This window comes from Ictalurus punctatus, chromosome 3, assembly GCF_001660625.3.
Source record: "Ictalurus punctatus breed USDA103 chromosome 3, Coco_2.0, whole genome shotgun sequence".
NCBI lineage: Eukaryota > Metazoa > Chordata > Actinopteri > Siluriformes > Ictaluridae > Ictalurus > Ictalurus punctatus.
Genome location: NC_030418.2, coordinates 9,937,812 through 9,959,768, shown reverse-complemented (window position 1 = coordinate 9,959,768; position 21,957 = coordinate 9,937,812). Strand labels below are relative to the sequence as shown.

General features: G+C 37.7%; 1 protein-coding gene across 4 annotated transcripts in view; it reads right to left on the bottom strand.

The window, feature by feature from the left end:
* Positions 1-2,822: 2,822 nt before the first annotated feature.
* Positions 2,823-21,957, bottom strand: part of herc4 (HECT and RLD domain containing E3 ubiquitin protein ligase 4) — an 81,299-nt gene continuing 62,164 nt past the window's right edge. For 3 of the 4 annotated variants that reach the window (XM_053679564.1, XM_053679566.1, XM_017463660.3), the window contains 6 exons: positions 21,790-21,956; positions 21,596-21,662; positions 18,358-18,440; positions 14,871-15,054; positions 3,437-3,539; positions 2,823-3,218 (listed from right to left, as the gene is read on the bottom strand). In XM_053679564.1, the coding sequence (XP_053535539.1) occupies positions 3,010-3,218; positions 3,437-3,539; positions 14,871-15,054; positions 18,358-18,440; positions 21,596-21,662; positions 21,790-21,956 (813 nt within the window). In that variant the 3' untranslated portion in view covers positions 2,823-3,009. The remainder of the gene's footprint in view (positions 3,219-3,436; positions 3,540-14,870; positions 15,055-18,357; positions 18,441-21,595; positions 21,663-21,789; position 21,957) is intronic. The other variant, XM_053679565.1, reaches the window with a different exon arrangement.

The following is a 21,957-nucleotide window of genomic DNA, read 5'->3' as shown; positions in this document are numbered from 1 at the left end:
CTCTAAATTGTTTTGTCTCTCCACTTTTGAAGCTAATGGTAAATTGATATACCCTGTTTTAGACTCTATTGGTAAGTTGAAAAGCCCTGTTTTTTTAGCTAATGGTAAGGTAAATAGCCCTTTTTTAGAACATAATAGTAATGTAGATGAGCTCTTTAACCCTATTGGTATTGATATCATAGTCTTTTTGAAACATATTGGGTATTTACTGTGTAAATACAGTATAAATACTGGAGCTTAAGCTCGGGGTATCAGATCACTTCTGAGAATTCTCATCGGTGTGGATCTCGTGTGGTGGAACGGAACCAATAAATCTGGACCCTTGCTTCTTCTCACTCACGGCTGGTGTCTTTTTTTTCTATCTCCAACTGGGCTCAGAGGTAGATGTGAGTATTTGCTTCTATGTTGAATTTTAAGTGTTTTTGGGTAATAGGCTAAATTTGAGCCAGCAAAAGACTGGCATAAAGTTGGCTTGACGTTTGATATTCGTAAATTAAGGGACCTATTGCAACAGCATCAAAAGTGAATATCATGTACTGCTTCCTCAGTGCTGGCGTTATGCTACTTGTGTCATGTGTTTATGTTGGCTGTGAAATATGGACAACTAGAGTTATTCTATAATTCTCTGGGTCTGCATTTTATCTGAGACTTCGAGTTAGGGTTAGCTAGGTGGATGCTGTCACCAGTCACAGTAGGAATGAGTGATGCTAACCTAGACACTCACTTGAGTTGATAACATTACTTTAGTATACAGCTTTAAGTAATGTTAGACATTCCCAATACATTTTTGAAAGTTAATGATAACCTAGTACTACAGCTATTCACCATGATGTGATACAGAGAGTGGGTTAATGTTACTTACATTTAGCAAGTGTTTTGGACAAGGCAAACAGTAGTAATTAGTATTAGGAGGATGGGTAGGGCCATGTTTCTTCATGTATTCGGCGAATGTTAATGCTGGTTAACAGGTGCAGACAGTCAGTGGCTAACATAGCTTAACTAGCTTAGTAATGTCGAGGCCAAAAGTTCTTCACAAGGTTGACGTGACAAAAAAAAGAAGGTTGGGGGTTAGGTTGTAATGCTTTCACTTTCACGATCTCTGTAATGTAGGTTGACTTCTGCTTGAAGTCAGCTAGATTTTCCTGGTGAGTCTACAGAGCCATTTTTTCATTGGGAGAATGGAGGTCATATTTCCAAAATGACACAATTTGGGATTCTGTAACAGAATATCCCAGTTGAAACCCAAAGGCATTTGTCCATATTATATATCTAACCAACACACTTTTTGCTATTTTACAGCTTTTCAAATGGACGGGAGTGGGACTCTTGTCTTGCCAGTTGGCATATAGATTTGTAAAATGTCAACTCCAATTTTCACATCTGTCAAATGTTTAAATGATGTTAATAAGTCAAATACATTTCATACAATTGTTCTTTATTTTGTGAGCATTTTAGTAGAATTTTAGCAGAAACATAGCATTTTGGGATAATTTTAGGGAAAAACTCTAAACATCATCTGTTATTTTTGTGTTTTTTTAAACACCCCTTTGTGTGGAAATGTTTAACACACGGATTGTGTTGAAAGCAACAAAATGTGTTGTCCTTAACTAGACACGCAGTTGTGTTCAAAATTAACAATTTGCAAAACATCTTTTGAAAAATTTTTAAATGGTCAATCAATCAACTTCACAATTTTTGGACCATTTGAGATGGACTGTCCCTCCCTCCCTCCCTTTCAGTAACTAATTTATTCTAGTCAGGGTCACAGTGGACCAGAGCCTATCCCAGGAACATTTTTCTTCACGTCAAATGTGGACTGTGTATATTACAGCAGTTAGGCATTTACAATTAGTACTTGTTTGTCCATTCTGTCCTTAAATGACAGTTTTCACTATTTAATGTTTTTTTGGCATGGAGGAACAGCTGTTGCCTATGCTTAAAAGCTAAAACAGACACTATGATAGATAACAAAATATAAAGTTAAAAAGTGAAACAGCACTTCCCCACTTTGCCATTATAAATCATCTGCATTGTGCTGATTCTGAGGTCAGGGGGTCTGTTTAATAAAAATTTAATTAAAAGTAGTATTATGGAGTAATTTAACCTTCTGCAGTTGTGAAGCCAAAACGCTGCCAAAGTAAAAATTGTCATCTTATATGCATTAGAGGATATTTTGGTAATTTTGTCAACATAGCTAATATTATTTGGTGATTACTATAATCAGTGTATGCTGTTATTTACTGAACTTTTGACAATTCCATACATTTGTCACAAAAAAGGAAACTGCATCAAAGGAAAGACCATCTCAATAAACCACTGTTTCTCGCTGCATCATCTTTCACGCCCTGTCTCTCACACACACAGTAGCAAAACGTCCCATAAGATGCCCAAAACAAACATCAGCATCTACAGTATATTAAGTTGTTCATCAATTAATCATAATCATTATTCTCCTTTAAGACACATTTAAAAACTCTGTCTTATAAAGGCTGAATGTCATGTACATCACTTCAATTAAAATTATTATAAAATAAACTCAGAAGCATGAGCTTTTGTATTTGTTATGGCACTTCACCAAGAATCAAAGAGCCTTTCAATCCCTATAGATTGAAAAGGCTGTCACCTAAGTGTTATACATCCATGAAATCACTAATCTATTTTATTGTGTTAAAAGAAACCAATATTGTACACTGAAAAGGCAGGGAAGATATTTAGAGGCCAACAAAATACAGCAGCACTATTAAAACCCCCCAAAACAAAAAAATAAACCAAAACACATATTTGGCAGGTGTTTCCAATGAACAGGACAAGAATCAAATGTGTACAAGGTGTCATCAAAACTTTAATTGGTAAGTATAATAAAACATTGATGCCTGTCTGTCAATAGTGCAAACTAATGAGATTATAGTATTATATTAAACTCCCTTGAGTATTTAACTCTCATTTTCATTTTTAATTGGTAGTCTCAAATCTATCGTCTAGAAACAAATTCTGTGTCCCTGAAAACTTTCATGCCAGATTGAAGCCTTGATTGTGTTCAATGGCTTGTAGAAGCTTTTCTTTGAGGTTTTCTTGGCTTGTGTACTTAGGCAAATCTAAAAGATTGAAGCAAGTGTGGGCAACAGGAAGATAGTTCTCTCCACCTCCCGTTGGCTGAATGACCAAGACAAGACTCTTCATGCCCAGGATGGGGATTCGATCACTACCTGTGAGAAACACTGCAAATTCAACCAAAAGGGAAAATAAAGAGTAAATACAATAACAATAAATTCTAAATGCACAGTGCAGTTATAAACAATATATTCCTGCCCCATGCCCAGTGTTCAAGATGCACTCCTACCCCGACCAGGATATAGTGGTGACTGAAGATGAATGAATGAATGAATGAATAAATATTTCCCTCAAGGAACATGTAAGAAAGATTGTTCTTACTTACACAGGAACTGCTTCTTCTTTTCCAGAGGTAACTCATGGAAAACGTCCCAGAAGAATTTGATAGTGGGGTGTTCAGGCCAGTATTCTCCCTTGTACTTTGTGTTCTGTGAGAGATAAAAACAATGTTTGCACAGGGAAATTTGTTGTTTATCATTTTTGCATTACCATTTGCTCCAACAGTGAAAGAAAAAAAAAATTCCAATATTTCTTTTCAGTCAGTCAGAAGAGGAGGAAAAAACAAAAAACAAAAAAAAAAAAAAACTGTCAAATTTACCATTAGCAGCAGCTGTATTAGAAACCCCCTCACAGTAGTGTTTACTAGTTTTTTTTTTGTAATTTAATGTCAGGGTAATGTGACAAGTACTGTTATAAATGTACATACATTTTTGTAAAGAAAACAACTACAACAAAAAAACTAAACCAAAAAAAACCCTTTGCTATTTTGTAACATTACTTTTGCATTGAATAATACTTAACAATAATATATTTTTTTTTATTTGGGGGTATAAATAGCAATACCAATAGTAATATATTTCTGACTTAATTCACTTTTAGGCGTTAGACATTGTGGCTTTTATTTTCGCGGAAAACCGCAGGAAGACCTCAGTTTAGTTTTTAAATTCACTTATCAGGTGATATGCTGTAAACATCTGCCCACAAAAATGTTTGAGATTACTCTAACGTAAAGCCAAAGTGAATTTGGCATGTGTTGTGTTTAAATGCACGTTATAAGTGACTCAAACTCACAGCAGGGATATAGAAGTTGGTGTGGAGCAGCATTTACTGTGAACGGAGCCGCTCCAAAACACTGATGAGCTGCACACAGTCTGAGTGCAACACAGTCACACGGGTTTACTATTTCAAAAAGCAACGAGTGAAAATAAAATCTAAATCTTCTTAATGGTGTCGGTTCAGTTGCATTTTTAAGACCGGTGAAAGGTGGATTTAAGACATTTTAAAACTACTTTAGGCCTTACTTTTACATTAAAGAATTTAAGACATTTTAAGACTTTTTAAGGATCCATGCACATGTCAGAACGTTCTCTACCTTTATTAAGAAATAAGGGTAATTATTCATAACACATTATTCCACATGGTTTTGGGAGATTGGATGTGTTTTGTTTTTTTTTTTGCAAACTTTAACCGGGCTTGGATGGATTTTTATTTGTTATTTTTCCGTCAATATGAGGAATTCAGGAGATTGTTGCCACATGTAGGGAGCGACCAGTACTTGCCAGAAATTGCTACAATTCCTTTAATGTTAGTAATGTTACTGTTATGCCATATTTTCTGACTTGGTTAAACATAGTTAAGACATAGTGTAGACTTTTTATATCCACTGTAACTGCTCTATGAACAGCAGACGACGACTACTGCAAAGTCACAGTGACCATGAGACAAAGTATTTGCACAGACACAAAGCAATTTTGGAATGCAGGGTTAGGTGTTTTTCCAGTGTTCACAGTTACACACATAAATAGAGCTCCAATTCACCCCACCAACTTTCAGGGGTGGTGCTTAACACGCGTGTGTGTTTTGGTACTGTGCAGTTCAAATAGTACCATAAAGTGCATAATGGATACAGAAGGGAATGTTATAAAGATTGACCGTCAAAAAATTTTGTGGGGTCAACTGCCTGGTTCACAAACTGGACATATCCTTAGGCAGGAATCCTGGATTCAGCGACAAGGTTATACAGAGTCCATCCGGTCACAAGCATGATGAAGTCACTGTGGTGAAGAAGTGATTCAATAGGCTAGTGAAGGACTACATCTGGACAAGGGGAAGACCTCTCCTGGCCACTCCACATATACAACACAAAAAAGAAAGCAAGATGACAACTTTACCAACACAGACAACTCTAGAGTGTGAGCACAGACCATGAACATCCAAAGTCATTCTATACATGTGCTGTTGAGAGCATTCTGACATCACTACCTGGTATTGCAACTACTCCATACAAGACCCAATGTTCTGCAGAGAGTGGTACATTCAACAGAATGCATTACTAGAACACCACTTCCCTTCCTGCAGGACATCAACTTCAAGCCCCATGCACATACTATTCAGACTGTTAAGGTTGGGTAAATGCCACTGCAGCAAGAAGGCCTACAATGAAAGGCTCAGGAGGAGCCTTTATCCACAGGCCATTAGGATTCTGAACTCCCACTAACTGGACCCTCACTACCTGCACAAGCTACTTTAGTGCTCCTGCAATTTGGCTGCCCACTACCAGCACATAGTAGCTGCGTTTACATGGACAACAATAATCCACTCTTAACCCGATTAAGACCATACTTAGATTAAGAAACTACCATGTAAACAGCAATTTTTACTTACCTTAATCTAATTAAGGTCATACTCGAATTAAGCTCTAATCGAATTAAGACAGGTGGAGTACTCCTGTTTTAGTCACATTATGGACGAGTATTACAGACATGTAAACACCTTAATCACATTATGAACATCGTGTGAGAGTTTTCACCGCATTTTGCGACAGGACACGATCACACACGGCAGTTTTACGGCGAACAAGAGAGTTTGGCTGCGTCCCAAACCGCTACTTGCCTACTACAGGCCTGTAGTGGGGGAAAAATACATGTATCTCGGCTACTATATAGACGTTATGTACGCAGTTGGAGACGCAGCCAGCCCACGGCTTCAAGCAGTCGTCTATTAGCACGTATAGCATTACAAATAATTAACTGCACTTAAAGCATTCGTAAATGTAATAAAAACACCCAAAACTGTATACGGTACCATAACAAAGATGAACTGTATGTTGATACATGAAATTCTGGAGGGATGTAGGACGGCGTGGCGCGATGACGTAATGATGCGGGCTGTTTATCTAATTATGTTCTACAACATGTAAAACGGGAACATGACAGTATTCCAAAAGCGACTCATGTAAACACCTTAATCAGAGTAAGGTCAATAATTAGATTACTGCTATCCATGTAAACGTAGTCATAGTCATGGGGAAAAAAATGTACACTCTCCTTCCATTCTATGTTTTTATTTATAAGGGCCTAAATAACAATTATGTGGTCCTCACCAAATTCTATAAACAAATAACCTCAGGTGACAAAAAAACAACAACAACAAAAACACAAAAGATTTCAATATGTAATAATTTTTTCCCCAAAAAAATAAACCAACATTTTAAAACTAGGAAGGAAAAAAAATACGTACATCCTCCCTACTTCCACAATTAGCCAAGTGTTACTAATGAAATGCACACGATAAGTTCATCATGAAAAAGAGTGACTATCTCTATAGAAGCATAACTTTTAGCAGTTTGGTATGCTGGAGCACTCTGGTGTTTGTCTACATCATGACAAGACAAAAGAGCATCAGCCATGACCTCAGAGAAGCAACTGTTTCTGCTCATCAATCTGGGAAGGGTTATAAGCCCATCATCAGACAATTTGAAATTCACAATTATAAAGTGAGAAGGACTGGTTATAAAGAGACAGCTTTCAAGACAGTTGTCAATCTTCCCAGGAGTGGGTGTCCCAGCTAGGTCAGACCAAGGTCAGACTGCTTAATGCTCAGAGATGTAAAGAAACCCCAAGAGCTACATCATGTGACCTACGGGCCTTAATACGTAGATTAAATGTTCATGTTCATGACCGCGCAATCAGAAAAAGACTGAACAAGTATGGCTTTCATGGAAGAGTGGCTGGGGAAAACCCCAACTCTCCAAAAAAAAAATATGGCAGCAACACTGAAGTTAGCAAAAGTACATCAGAACAAACCAAAAAAGTTCTGCAACAATACAGTGAGGGGAAAAAAGTCCCCTGCTGATCCCCTGCTGATTTTGTACGTTTGCCCACTGACAAAGAAATGATCAGTCTATAATTTTAATGGTAGATTTATTTGAACAGTGAGACACAGAATAACAACAAGAAAATCCAGAAAAACGCATGTCAAAAATGTTATAAATTGATTTGCATTTTAATGAGAGAAAGCAGAATTTGACCCCCTCTCAATCAGAAAGATTTCTGGCTCCCAGGTGTCTTTTATACAGGTAACGAGCTGAGATTAGGAGCACACTCTTAAAGGGAGTGCTCCTAATCTCAGCTTGTTACCTGTATAAAAGACACCTGTCCACAGAAGCAAATCAATCAATCAGATTCCAAACTCTCCACCATGGCCAAGACCAAAGAGCTCTACAAGGATGTCAAGGACAAGATTGTAGACCTACACAAGTCTGGAATGGGCTACAAGACCATTGCCAAGCAGCTTGGTGAGAAGGTGACAACAGTTGGTGCGATTATTCACAAATGGAAGAAACACAAAAGAACTGTCAATCTCCCTCGGCCTGGGGCTCCATGCAAGATCTCACCTCGTGGAGTTGCAATGAGTTGCAGCTGGGACCATAGTCACCAAGAAAACAATTGGTAACACACTACGCCGTGCAGGACTGAAATCCTGCAGCGCCCGCAAGGTCCCTCTGCTCAAGAAAGCACATATACATGCCCGTCTGAAGTTTGCTAATTTACATCTGAATGATTCAGAGGACAACTGGGTGAAAGTGTAGGGGTCAGATGAGACCAAAATGGAGCTCTTTGGCATCAACTCAACTCGCCGTGTTTGGAGGAGGAGGAATGCTGCCTATGACTCCAAGAACACCATCCCCACTGTCAAACATGGAGGTGGAAACATTATGCTTTGGGGGTGTTTTTCTGCTAAGGAGACAGGACAACTTCACCGCATCAAAGGGACAATGGACGGGGCCACGTACCATCAAATCTTGGGAGAGAACCTCCTTCCCTCAGCCAGGGCATTGAAAATGGGTCGTGGATGGGTATTCCAGCATGACAATGACCCAAAACACATGGACAAGGCAACAAAGGAGTGGCTCAAGAAGAAGCACATTAAGGTCCTGGAGTGGCCTAGCCAGTCTCCAGACTTTAATCCCATAGAAAATCTGTGGAGGGAGCTGAAGGTTCGAGTTGCCAAACGTCAGCCTCGAAACCTTAATGACTTGGAGAAGATCTGCAAAGAGGAGTGGGACAAAATCCCTCCTGAGATGTGTGCAAACCTGGTGGCCAACTACAAGAAACGTCTGACCTCTGTGATGGCCAACAAGGGTTTTGCCACCAAGTACTAAGTCATGTTTTGCAGAGGGGTCAAATACATATTTCCCTCATTAAAATGCAAATCAATTTATAACATTTTTGACATGCATTTTTCTGGATTTTTTTTGTTTTTTGTTTATTTTGTTGTAATGGCCAAGTCAAAGTCGAGAATTCAACTCCACTAAGATGCTGTGGCAGGATCTTAAAAGAGCTGTGCATAAACAAATGCCTTCAAACATCAAAGACTTGAAGCAATGTTGTAAAGAAGAGAGGGCCAAAATTTCTTCACAATGATGTGAGAGACTGATAAACTCCTACAGACATTTACTTCAAGTTAATGTTGCTACAGGTGGTTACTGAATTGAGAGAAATTGCGAGCAGAATTATAGTGGCCATACCACAAGATGCAAAGCACTCATCACCAGTAAGATTGGAAGGCCAAATTGGAATTCGCAAAGAAATACAGAGATGGGCCACAAAAGTACTGGAACCCAGATTAAACTCTACCAAAGTGATGGTAAGGCCAACGTGTGGTGAAAGAATGGATCTGCTCATAATCCAAAACAAGGTCATTGGTCAAGCAAGTAGAGTTATTGCCATGGCTTGGGATTGCATGGCTGCTTCCAGAATGGGCTCACGAATCTGTATTGATGCATCTTATGATGGTACTAGGAAAATGAATTCAGAACTCTACAGAAACACTGTCTGCTGATTTACAGAAAAATCATCCAATCTAATTGTTAGGCTCTTCATGCAGCAAAACAATAACTCAAAACACACTTCCAACACAACGAAGGACTTTGCTGGGGAAAAAAGTGGAAGGTTTTGGACTGGTCAAGTCAATCATCAGATCTTAACCCAGTTGAGCATTTCTGCATGGGATTGACCTTCTGAACAGAAGACTGAAGGATATAGTAGACTGTTTATATACCGACATATACTCATAAATACCCACATACATACACTGCTGTGAAAAAGTATTTGATTTCTCATGTTTTTGTGTATATTTCATACTAAATAGTTTTATATCTTCAAACAAAATACAACATAAAACAAAGGCAACCTGATTAATCCAGTTGTGCTTGAGTTTTAACTCAAGCACAACTTGAGAGGACAGTCTCCTTTAGGATTTTCTGGTAGAGAACAGAATTCATGTTTCTCTCAATTATTCTAAGTTGCCCAGGCCCTGAAGCGGCAAAAGGATCCCCACACCACCACACTGCCTCTGCCATGCTTGACAGTAAGTATGATGTTCTTTTTGTGGAATTCTGTGTTTGGTTTATGCCAGATGTAACAGGACACCTAGCTTCCAAACAGTTCCACTATTGACTCATCAGTCCACAGAACATTCTTCCAAAAGGTTTGAGAATCATCAAGGTGTGTTTTGAAAATTTAAATGAGCCTTAATGTTCGTCTGGGTTAGCAGTGGTTTTCACCTCGCCACTCCTCCATGGATGTCATTTTTGCCCAGTAGTGATAGTGATAGTGGAGTCATGAACAATGACCTTTATTGATGCAAGAGAGGCCTGTAGGTCCTTTGATGTTGTCCTTGGCTCTTTTATGACTTCCTGGATGAGGATTTGCTATGATCTTGGATGAATTGGAGGTCAGCCACTTCTGGGAAGGTTCCATTTAGAGATAATGGCTCTCAGTGTGGTTCTTTGGAGTCCCAGAGCCTTTGAAATGGGCTTTGTAACCCTTCCCAGACTGATGTATTTCAATCACCATCTTCATCCCTTCTGGAATTTCTTTAAATTCTGGCATAGTGTGTTACTGTGCAAGACCTTTTAACCAACTTCATGCTGTTTAAAAAATTCTATTTAAGTGTTGATTTGACAGGGTTTGCAGTAATCAGGCTGGGTTGCGTCTAATCCACCTGAACCCCATTATGAATGCAATTTCATAGATTTGGGGAATTAGTAACTACAGGGGCAAATACATTTTCACACAGGCCAAGTTGGTATTGGATAACTTTTTTTTTTTTTTTTTTTACAAATTTATTTACCAAATTATCATTTAAAATCTGTACTGTGTTTACTCAGGTTGCCTTTGTTTTATCTTAGATTTTGTATTATATTATGAAACCATTTAGTATGAGATGTACACAAAAACAGAAGAAATCAGCAAATACTTTTTCACGTCACTGTACGTACATACATACATACATACATACATACATACATACATATCCAAACCACCCCAGTTATGGAACACCCTTCAAAATACTGTTCATGACACAAACATAGTCTCAGTTTTTAAATCTAGGCTGAAAACCTATTTGTTTAGTCAAGCCTTTTGGTAATAGCTCTTTGTGGTAGCAAAGGCGGGGTTGAGTGTCAGCTGCAGATGGAGAGGATGCGGTTTGAACCAGCAGGTAACGCATAATGACCGACACCTGACTTATTACCAACAGTCTACCCATGTATGATTCTTTCTACTTCCAAGAACTGCCATAACCAGAGAGAAAGAGAAAGAAAGATCTAAACGGCGGAGCATACAACAGACACACACACAATGCAGAGCATGAACTTCAATAGGGTGAAAACCACAAGCTAATGATTGCCCTATTTCTGTTGGTTTATCCTTTTATGAGTTTATGAAAGTGCACTGAAAAAGCACGGTGCACATATACGCAAGCCTGGAACTTTGCTAAAATTCCACCGCCTCCCTAGTCTTTCTCTGCACCCTACACACTGGGTTTTATAGTGGTGCCAAAACCGTGATCAAGGAGTACTCAGACAATGCCACAGAAGCCTTCCCACTCACTGACATCATAACATTGGAGTAACTGCTCACATGCAAATATCAAAATTGCTAGTGTGCACACCGTGCATAAGGCAATGTCGTAAAACCTTACGAGAATCTTAACTCTGCGTTTGCATTCTGTGCTTTGGGATCATAAATCTGAACATAGTGAAACCACTATTGTCAATGACAGGCATGCACTGGATGGCATTTGATGCTATGAGTAACACTCCAGCCTCTGGTCCAATATGGGCTGTGACATTTTTAATGGTGGCTAGCCAAGATTGTCTGGAGCCTGCCAGCAATGCATGTGAGCAAGTAAAGAGTTGAACGCTGCAATTAAAATGGCAAGATGCGACAACAAATATAATGCACTTTGAAAGAGTTAATTAGCAATTCAGCTATCAATGGCTGAACTATGATCATAACTATGATCAGCCTAATGGAATATAGTCCCAGACCCAGTAGTCTGTGGAGAGGAAGAGATGTGGAAAACTGAAAAATTGCCAAGAGATAGAAATGCTTTTGGCAGAGAAAACAAAGGAGTAGTAGAAAAAACTTCAATCCCAGTCTGTTATTTTTTAGGAAATATCTTGTTCCACACTTCATACCAGTAGGTGTATTGACCTTGGAAGCTGACAAAATATTTGAATATGAATTATATATTTTGTCACATTAAATTAAATACATGTATAGTATAGGTCATAACTGCTTTTTCTGTGGTGTATTTAATAAATGTACATTTGTATCTGTTTTTTCCATTATTTTGAAATTGCTATGGGTAAAAGTCATTTTATATATATATATATATATATATATATATATATATATATATATATATATATATATATATATATATATATATATATATATATATATATATATATAAAAAATTCAGAACGCTAAATACAAATCCTACAAATTAAATCTAAAAAATAGTTTGTGTGTAAATTGGGTCAAATGAGAATAATCCTGGATTCAAAGAGAAATTGAGACTGAATGGTCAGAATGGTTGAACTCAGCATTTAACTAATAAGTGCTCTGCCATGCTTGTGCCATGGCCAAGACGAGAACATGAAATGAGACAAGATGACTACACAAGGTTATCTTGCTTGCAATTGTTAACAGTATCCACATGGTAAGAAAATGAATAAAGCAATGCTACTAAACAAAAACAGATACTATAAAAGCTATAAGTTACAAAGTCCAACATATGAATCAAAACAATATCTTTCACTGATTCAGTATCTTTCATAGGGCAGGAAAACTGGCTTTTTTGGCCAGTGACTGTAAATATAAAGCCGTAAGGGTTTATATTTACACATGTAATGATGCTTTTATAATTCAAAGTGTTTAAGAGCCCACAATGCATGTACTCTGTACTCACCATGTCTAATGAAATAACTGGGCTTATGCGTCACACTGTTGCTTATCAAAGTCAGGAGACAGAAATCTCATCTTGGCTGTTACAGCCAACCTAGACCGGCAATTTTGATTTGATGCACATGAGGGCACTGAACCCTGAGTCTCATAAATAAGTGCTATCAAATGGTTGAGTTTATTCAATTGTTTTGGTTTATCCAAGGTCACGAATTGCATTTCATGCAATATTTTTATTAGTGTAAAGCCAATTTTACACTAAACATTGCCCGTGTGCATCAGATGCGAAGCATTCATTTCTGTGTTTCCTTTCAGAAATTGACTGTGATCCAACTGAATGTAAAATTCCCTAACTCAGCCTTTAGCCATTTTCCTCATTTAAGATCTGCTCTCCTCCAAATATATAATGCATTGTTATTATCATTCATATTATCTTGAATCAACAATGGTGGTATTTAACCAAGTGTTTTAAATGGCTTGTTTTTATACAACAAGCCATTTATGTTCCTGCAGTCTAATATACTACTGCATCTCACTTTGATAACAGCTCCTGATCTCTAAACACAAAGTGTTTTGTTTTTATTTTATAATTTATTAAAATTACTGTATAATTATATAATAACATATACTTTTAAATTGCATAAATTCTAATAATTTATAATTTTTTTTTGTATATTTGTTTGTCTCCTCCCACATTTAACCCAAGTCACCGGCCATGCATGGCAGTATGTTGTACTTGAAAAGGAATTCTTAAAAGGAACTCTAAGCTGAATAAAAGCAAATAAAATGTTAATCAGTTTTAATTATTACTTTAAAATATTCTATAAATCAAGTTTATGTTCGTTAACAGCTATTAATACCATTCCAGTACATTCAAAGGGGAATTTGAAAACAAATGGGTTTGAGCTCAAAAAATGAATATGACACAACAGATCAGAATTTCAACTTTAATTTCCTGATATTTATATCTAGCTAGTTAAACAACTGAGATCATGGCACCTTTGCCATGGCACCATCTAATGCTCTAATGCTGGTAGAAGGTGGCAGAATGTCCAACATCTTGCTGCAAACATTAAAGGACCGGCACTTCATCAGAAAGTACAGTTTGTGCATCCCTTTCTTGTACACAACCTCTGAGGCTACAGATACCTGAGACCAAGGTATCTGTAGGTGTCAACCAGCTCAACGTCCTGACCCATGATGGTAATGGGGCTGGCTGTGGTCCTCTTCTTCCTGTAGTCCATCACCATCTCCTTGGTCTTGGCCACATTGAGGAGCAGACAGTTCTTCCCACACCACTCAACAAAGTTGTTGAACAGGTCCCTGTGCTCCTCTTCCTGTCTGTCCCATATGCACCCGACCACCACCGAGTCATCACTTCAGTTTCTGAACATGGCAGAGACCTGACCTTCACTTAAAGTCTGTGGTGTACAAGGTGAAAAGAAAGGGGGAGAGCACAGTTCCCTGTGGTGCTCCAGTGCTGCTCAGCAGGCGCTCAGATAGGCAGGTTCCCAACCGCAAAAACTGGGGTCTGTCTGATAGGTAGTCAGTGACCCAGGAGATTATGGACATGTCCACCTGCATTCTTCTCATCTTCTTTCTTAGCAGAAGAGGTTGGTGGTTATTGAATGCACTCAAGAAATCAAAGAAGGTGATTCTCACTGTGGTGGCATTGTAATCCAGATGGAAGTGAGCCCTTTGAAGTAGATATATGACGGCATCATTCACGCCTACCTGTGGCTGGTAAGCAAACTTGAGGTTTTAGATGGAACAGCACCAGTCTCCCCAGGACCTTCATTACATGTGATGTGAGGGCAACTGGTCTATAATCATTCAGGGTGGAGGGAGTTGTCTTCATTTTAACAACAAATGCAGTCTTCAAAGGCAAAATTCAGTGCTCAAACCAAGATTAGACATTCAAAGCTATTAATTGTTTAAACAATAAATCGACCAGGGCACACCTGGGCAACAAGAAACACCTGTCAGTCATATGTTCCAATATGTCGGGTCACTGGAAAAATGGGTGGGGTCAAACAAATGGTGCCATATTCTAAGTTGTTTAAACACATCTAGATGGACATATCAGGAAATTAAATCTGGAATTCTGATCTATTGTCTCATTCATCTTTTGATAAAAGTGAATAGCAAAAACAAAAGAATATGCCATTTGAGCAGATTACATGACTTCTTGCAAAAAATATTCCTAAATATAAATTTCCATACCTTCTCAAGTTCTTTCCAGTCATAATTAGTGTTCCCTATGACCATGGCCTGTAGTTCATTTGGCTGAAAAAGCTCCAGAACTTTCCCTCCACATACTTTGTGGAACCCAGCATAGAAAGCATTGAAAAGAGGAGCCACGGACGAGTTGAAAATGTAGTCAACGTAGGCATTTACAAAGTCTTGTCTGTAAAAGAAAATTGTAAGAGACAGATTTAAACAGTATGTATAACCAAACAGTATGTAATAGGCAACAGTTTTGCAATGTGCCACAATGCTACATAATATTTTCAGCATTTATTTAACAAAATTAAATTACAAAATTAGCACTAAAATGGTGCTTCCCAAACCACTTCTTGGGCAACCCCCAAAGACCTTTCACATTTGGCCCTTTGCAAGCTCCCACTTAACTAGGATGGGTAAAAATAAATATTCAATTTCAATTCAATTTTATTTATTTGTATAGCACTTTTTACAATGGTCTTTGTCTCAAAGCAGCTTTACAGAAACATATTAAGAAGGGATACAGATTTTAAAAGTGTGAATTTAAGCCGGTGGCAAAGAAAAACTCCCCAAGATGTTAAGCAGAAGAAACCTTGAGAGGAACCAGACTGAGAAGGGAACCCATCCTCAACTGGGTAACAATGGATATTGTGAAAGTAAAGGAAAGTTCATTATGGTTTTATATGAAGTCTGTTTGTTCACTGTTCAAAGGAGACCTGAGTTGGAAATGGAAAGACCATCCAGAGTTACTATGTGATCAGAATTGTCTTTTTAGTTTGGATTCAAGTCTGGGATCTGGCTAGGTCATTCAAAAACATTTAACTGGTTAAGCCATTCCTTTGTTGATTTGCATGTATTCTTTGAGTCATTTATGTGCTGAAAGGTGAAATTCCTTTTCATTTTCAGCTTACTAGCAGACAGCTGAAGGTTTTGCACCAAAATCAACTGGTATTTGTAGATATTCATGATTCCCGCCACCTTCACAAAAGCCCCAGTTCTGGCTGAAGACAAGATGTTGACACTACCATGCTGCACTGTGGGTATGGTGTTCTTTTGGAATTATAGAATTTTTATACAGATGGTACTCAACCAGAATAAGCATTTTGCTGCCTCAACACACATTTGCTGCCCTTGATCGTCAAGTGGCGCTATGAACACAGCTTTTCACAACAACTCATTTTCGCAAGTAACAGTCAACTGCACCTTGCCAATAGGCTAATATGTGATGGTTGCAGTCAGTGGAGAATACAAGAAAAACATTATCTGTAATTTAAAAACTAATCATCTTAACAGAACCAAATATAGTACTCAAAAGCCCATGTAAGCATTTGCTGTTTAGAATGAATTCAAGGTGAATAGTAAATGTCAAAACTGTGTTCTATGTTTACTTTTACATGTACTACTACCCCATATTTTATTTTATCTTTTCAACTTTAGAAAGATGTGCATTATTATTTATATCATATTATTTTGTCCTTGCAGTAAAATAAAAAGGACAGAAAAGGTGGATTACTCTCCATGAGAGCATTAAGAGTGGAAGCCTTACTGGGCTATAAATGGAATGTGTGGTCGGTTAGACTTAAGAAAAAAATATTACGTATGGCTTACATAAAAATATTATGTTTCTCATCAAAATGTGATTTCATTGCTTATGCTAAACTTACAAAATGTGCATAGTATAATAGTGCAATGCAATGTCGCAGTTGCAGAATGTCAGCAATCCGGGTTAGATCCTTAGCTCAGGTGACTGTGGCGTTCTTTATTCAGGCCATTGAAAATACATGATCAAATCACGTTGGATGTACGAAAACAAATTGGTAATCTAACAATTGAACCATGTGAAAATGCTGTATGCATTTGAATTAAGTAAATTCAACAGTCTAGTAGGCTTTATGCCAAATGTTGTGATTAAGCACATTATTTAATATTTGTAACAAATATAAATGTTTGAAATGTACATTTAATAATTAGAAACTTTGCATTTCAATAGGTGTACTGTACACATTCTATAACGTTGGGTAGTTAACATCTGATATTCAGGACACATTCTACACCTCAACAATATTTCGTTATTATATATAAATATTTTCTGTTTTAGCATAGTCTACAATACCTATGTCATCATATTTTCATCATATATTTACACATAGTTGTTGACTAAGAACACATCAAATGTATGTATTTCAAATTACGATACATCAATGGGTGCATTATATAATTCTTTGGAACACACCGTTACATAAACTCTTCAATGCAGAGTTGAAGATGTAATTTCTGCGTGGGAGATGACTTCGACCGAGTGATTGAGACACATTTGCAAAACAAAGCTGTTAATGGAACTGGAGAGGGAGGGGTCAGCTTATGTGGGAAGTAAGAGGAGGTGCTCGTCGTTTGGGGGGTACGAGGATTCTCGCGCATTTCTATGGATACCAGAATTATTCTATTTACATTCACTTACCATTTTCATTCTTCTTCTTCTTCTTATTATTATTATTATAGTAGAAAAAAAAACAATTATCCAAACATTTTTCATGCACCAATTTGACTCACTCCAAAGATGAACTGCTCACTTGAAATCCAAACAGCCCATGACAGGTACTGGAACTCAGGAGCTGTTTTTTTTTCCCCCTGACGGAGCAGCTAGGGTGTTATGTCAGACAGATTTGAGGTAGGGGGAGGAGTGAATTGGTTGTAATTGATTCACAAAGCCACTAATCCAGCAGCTGTGAAACATAAAAATGCGGTCTCCAAATTGTTATCTTCTAAATGATCTCTTATCCAAATCTCTCCCGACCCGCATTTTGACTCTTTTATTTTCCATCTATTATCCATTTGGATAGTGCGCCCAGATTGTACCGAGCCCTCCTCGTAACAGTTTGCTATGCACGTTTTGTGTTCTTTGGCTTGAACTAACGTGCTACATTTTGAAAGACATAAGGAAAAAAATTTAAATGAATAAGTGAAATTAACCTTTTAAATAACAAGCATGGTGGGGAAGTAACAGAGTACAAGTGAAAACGGTTCAAGTATATTATACTAACTTGCTTTGAAAATAACGTTAAATCTGTCACTGCTATTTTTATTATTATTAATGTATTCAGTTATTTGATCCATTTTATAATTTAAAAAAAAATGTTCGTTCTGAACATTAGTACATCCCCAATTATAAAAGGGTGTGTGCACACTTATGCAACAAGGTTATTGTAACTTATTTATATTTCCTATTTTTCCCTTAAATGTTTGATTGTTTTTCCCCTTAATTTGTATAGGTTGTAATTTCACATTGAGGGTGGGAAATGTTCTGACATGATTTATCTTGGTTTAATATTTTCATCACAAAAACTTGCCATTTTATCAGGGGTGAATGCAAATCAGTTCTACAGAGTGAATCACCATTTGAGTGGATGTTCTCTAATAATTAAAGTATGCATATTATAAAATAATAGAGGTCAAATATGAAACTCTGATACAAATATGAAACAAATACCTGTTGTGATTGTTTACAGTGATGTTCATTCCATTAGGCACCAGCTCCAATACCTCAGTTTCACCAAAGTTTTCCACAGTAATCTGAGAGCAGAAAACAACTAACATATTACTGCATGAATAAGAAGGGTTTCATGCCTGTATTATAAAAAAAAATATTTCATTTTCACTACTTGTATTGAACCTGCTTACCATTAGCCACTCCAAAACTGGCTCTATCTTTGGTAGTCTTTGCAATTGGATTAGCATGAGTTATACAAGTATTGGTTGGTGATTTCTGTTTTATGCACCAACCACTTATACTTAGAGGGTGTCCAAGTGAGAAATCTTAAAAGCATGTGTTAATGCATTGTTTCTCAAACATAGGGTATACTTGGTTGGGAAGGCCAGGTATAATGATGAATGCTCAAGCATAGTTCGCATATATAATTTTATTTATTAATTCATTTTCAGAAAACAATGCATATTATTTCCAATTTGGAAGTAAAATGAATGCAGCGCATGGGGATATCAGAGAGGAGGAGGAAGATTCTGAAGGTTGTCGCCAGAAAATTGGAGAAAAGATATCAGATGGTCTTGATCCTCTAGAAGACTAATTGGGAGCAAAAGAAATATATTGGGAGAGTTTTGCTCTATCAGCAATGTTTATTCTCCCATGATAGCCTTAATTCATGCTGCAACACTAGTATATTAAAAATTTTATGTAAAAGATATCATGGTGGGCCTGTATGATTCCAGCTTGCACCCATATGCTAGAAAGGTAACTAAAAAATATATATTTACTTCAGATTATTTTGAATAATATTTAGATTTTTTTTTAGCTCTTTAAATGTACGTCTGGTTAAGGAGAATTAAATAATGGAAATGAGGAAATGAAGGGGGGGGGGGGGCAGAAAACTGCATCTTAAGAGTCATAGAGATCATATTTACTATATCACTATCAATCATGAGAGGTAAGAATGTGACCCAGCAAACAATATCTAATAGGGAAGTATGTACAGTGGGGGAAAAAAGTATTTGATCCCCTGCTGATTTTGTACGTTTGCCCACTGACAAAGAAATGATCAGTCTATAATTTTAATGGTAGATTTATTTGAACAGTGAGAGACAGAATAACAACAAAAAACTCCAGAAAAACGCACGTCAAAAATGTTATAAATTGATTTGCATTTTAGTGAGGGAAATAAGTATTTGACCCCTCTGCAAAACATAACTTAGTACTTGGTTTAAAAACCCTTGTTGGCAATCACAGAGGTCAGACGTTTCTTGTAGTTGGCCACCAGGTTTGCACACATCTCAGGAGGGATTTTGTCCCACTCCTCTTTGCAGATCTTCTCCAAATCATTAAGGTTTCGAGGCTGACGTTTGGCAACTCGAACCTTCAGCTCTCTCCACAGATTTTCTATGGGATTTAGGTCTGGAGACTGCCTAGGTCACTCCAGGACCTTAATGTGCTTCTTCTTGAGCCACTCCTTTGTTGCCTTGGCCGTGTGTTTTGGGTCATTGTCATGCTGGAATATCCATCCACGACCCATTTTCAATGCCCTGTCTGAGGGAAGGAGGTTTTCACCCAAGATTTGACGGTACATAACCCCGTCCATCGTCCCTTTGATGCGGTGAAGTTGTCCTGTCCCCTTAGCAGAAAAAACCCCCCAAAGCATAATGTTTCCACCTCCATGTTTGACGGTGGGGATGGTGTTCCAGGGGTCATAGGCAGCATTCCTCCTCCTCCAAACACGGCGAGTTGAGTTGATGCCAAAGAGCTCCATTTTGGTCTCATCTGACCTCAACACTTTCACCCAGTTGTCCTCTGAATCATTCAGATGTTCATTGGCAAACTTCAGACGGGCATGTATATGTGCTTTCTTGAGCAGCGGACCTTGCGCGCGCTGCAGGATTTCAGTCCTTCACGGCGTAGTGTGTTACCAATTGTTTTCTTGGTGACTATGGTCCCAGCTGCCTTGAGATCATTCACAAGATCCTCCCGTGTAGTTCTGGGCTGATTCCTCACTGTTCTCATGATCAATGCAACTCCACGAGGTGAGATCTTGCATGGAGCCCCAGGCCGAGGGAGATTGACAGTTCTTTTGTGCTTCTTCCATTTGCGAATAATCGCACCAACTGTTGTCCCCTTCTCACCAAGCTGCTTGGCAATGGTCTTGTAGCCCATTCCAGACTTGTGTAGGTCTACAGTCTTGTCCCGGACATCCTTGGAGAGCTCTTTGGTCTTGGCCATGGTGGAGAGTTTGGAATCTGATTGATTGATTGCGTCTGTGGACAGGTGTCTTTTATACAGGTAACAAACTGATATTAGGAGCACTCCCTTTAAGAGTGTGCTCCTAATCTCAGCTCGTTACCTGTATAAAAGACACCTGGGAGCCAGAAATCTTTCTGATTGAGAGGGGGTCAAATACTTTTTTCCCTCATTAAAATGCAAATTAATTTATAACATTTTTGACATGCGTTTTTCTGGATTTTTTTGTTGTTATTCTGTCTCTCACTGTTCAAATACAACTACCATTAAAATTATAGACTGATCATTTCTTTGTCCGTGGGCAAACGTACAAAATCAGCAGGGGATCAAATACTTTTTTCCCCTCACTGTAGCTACATCATGGCCTCTTTGATCAGTCAAGCCCGCTCATACATCTGGCACTAAAACATAATTCTTTACATCTATGATGAAAAGCGTTGTTTTCTTTTGCATAAAATATTTCTTATGGTAATAATTACACACAAAAATATATTTCTGTAGTTTTGTGGACAGGGAGTAGAGAACAGGAATGGACAGATGTTGTCTTAGCGACTTCCAAGGGAAGACTATCAATAATCTTTATAGACTGTGGTCAGTATTACATACAGTATCTTTGTGGTCTAGTGCAAGTTAAAAATAGGCTGTAATGTGTCTTGTTCAGAGAGCTGTAATCCCTATTTCAGAGAGCTGTAATCCCTACACTCATCCCTATTTACACTCATTATTATTCTAACTTTAAAAAAAATACCGCTTTGGATTTTTATTAATCTTAATTAGACCATATTATGAATTACAAAACTGATAAGACTTATTAATAAAACATCACACTTGGAGTTCTCAGTGAGGCGGGAAAAAATTCAAAGTATATTAGTGCAACTGTACAAGAAACATTATCCATGTATTATCTACTATATCTACTAACGGACGTATTTTATAATGGTATTTCTAGAAACATCATTTTATTGTGAAATACAATGGCACTTACTGTGAAGTTCAAGCAGAATGCATCCTCAACATCATCTTCCATGTAGTCCAATAATTCTTGCAGACTCCTATGACATGGACAAACATACAAAGATAAAAAATAAAAAAAAGAAATGTCTGACTAAAATCAAATTACAGGTTTATAGGAAACTAGGAGTAAATTCGGTAGAAAAAGAAGGGTTCTGAATAACTGACCTGCCAACAACAGGCATGAGCTCCTTCAGGTCCTCCAAAGTCGGAGTTTTCTTCAAGAGTTTCTTGTACAGAGCTACAGGGAAATTTAGTTCCACTATAGTCATATTATAAATGGCCAAACCACAAATGACCCCAATGAGGTGGAATAAGTCGATATCCTCTAATGTC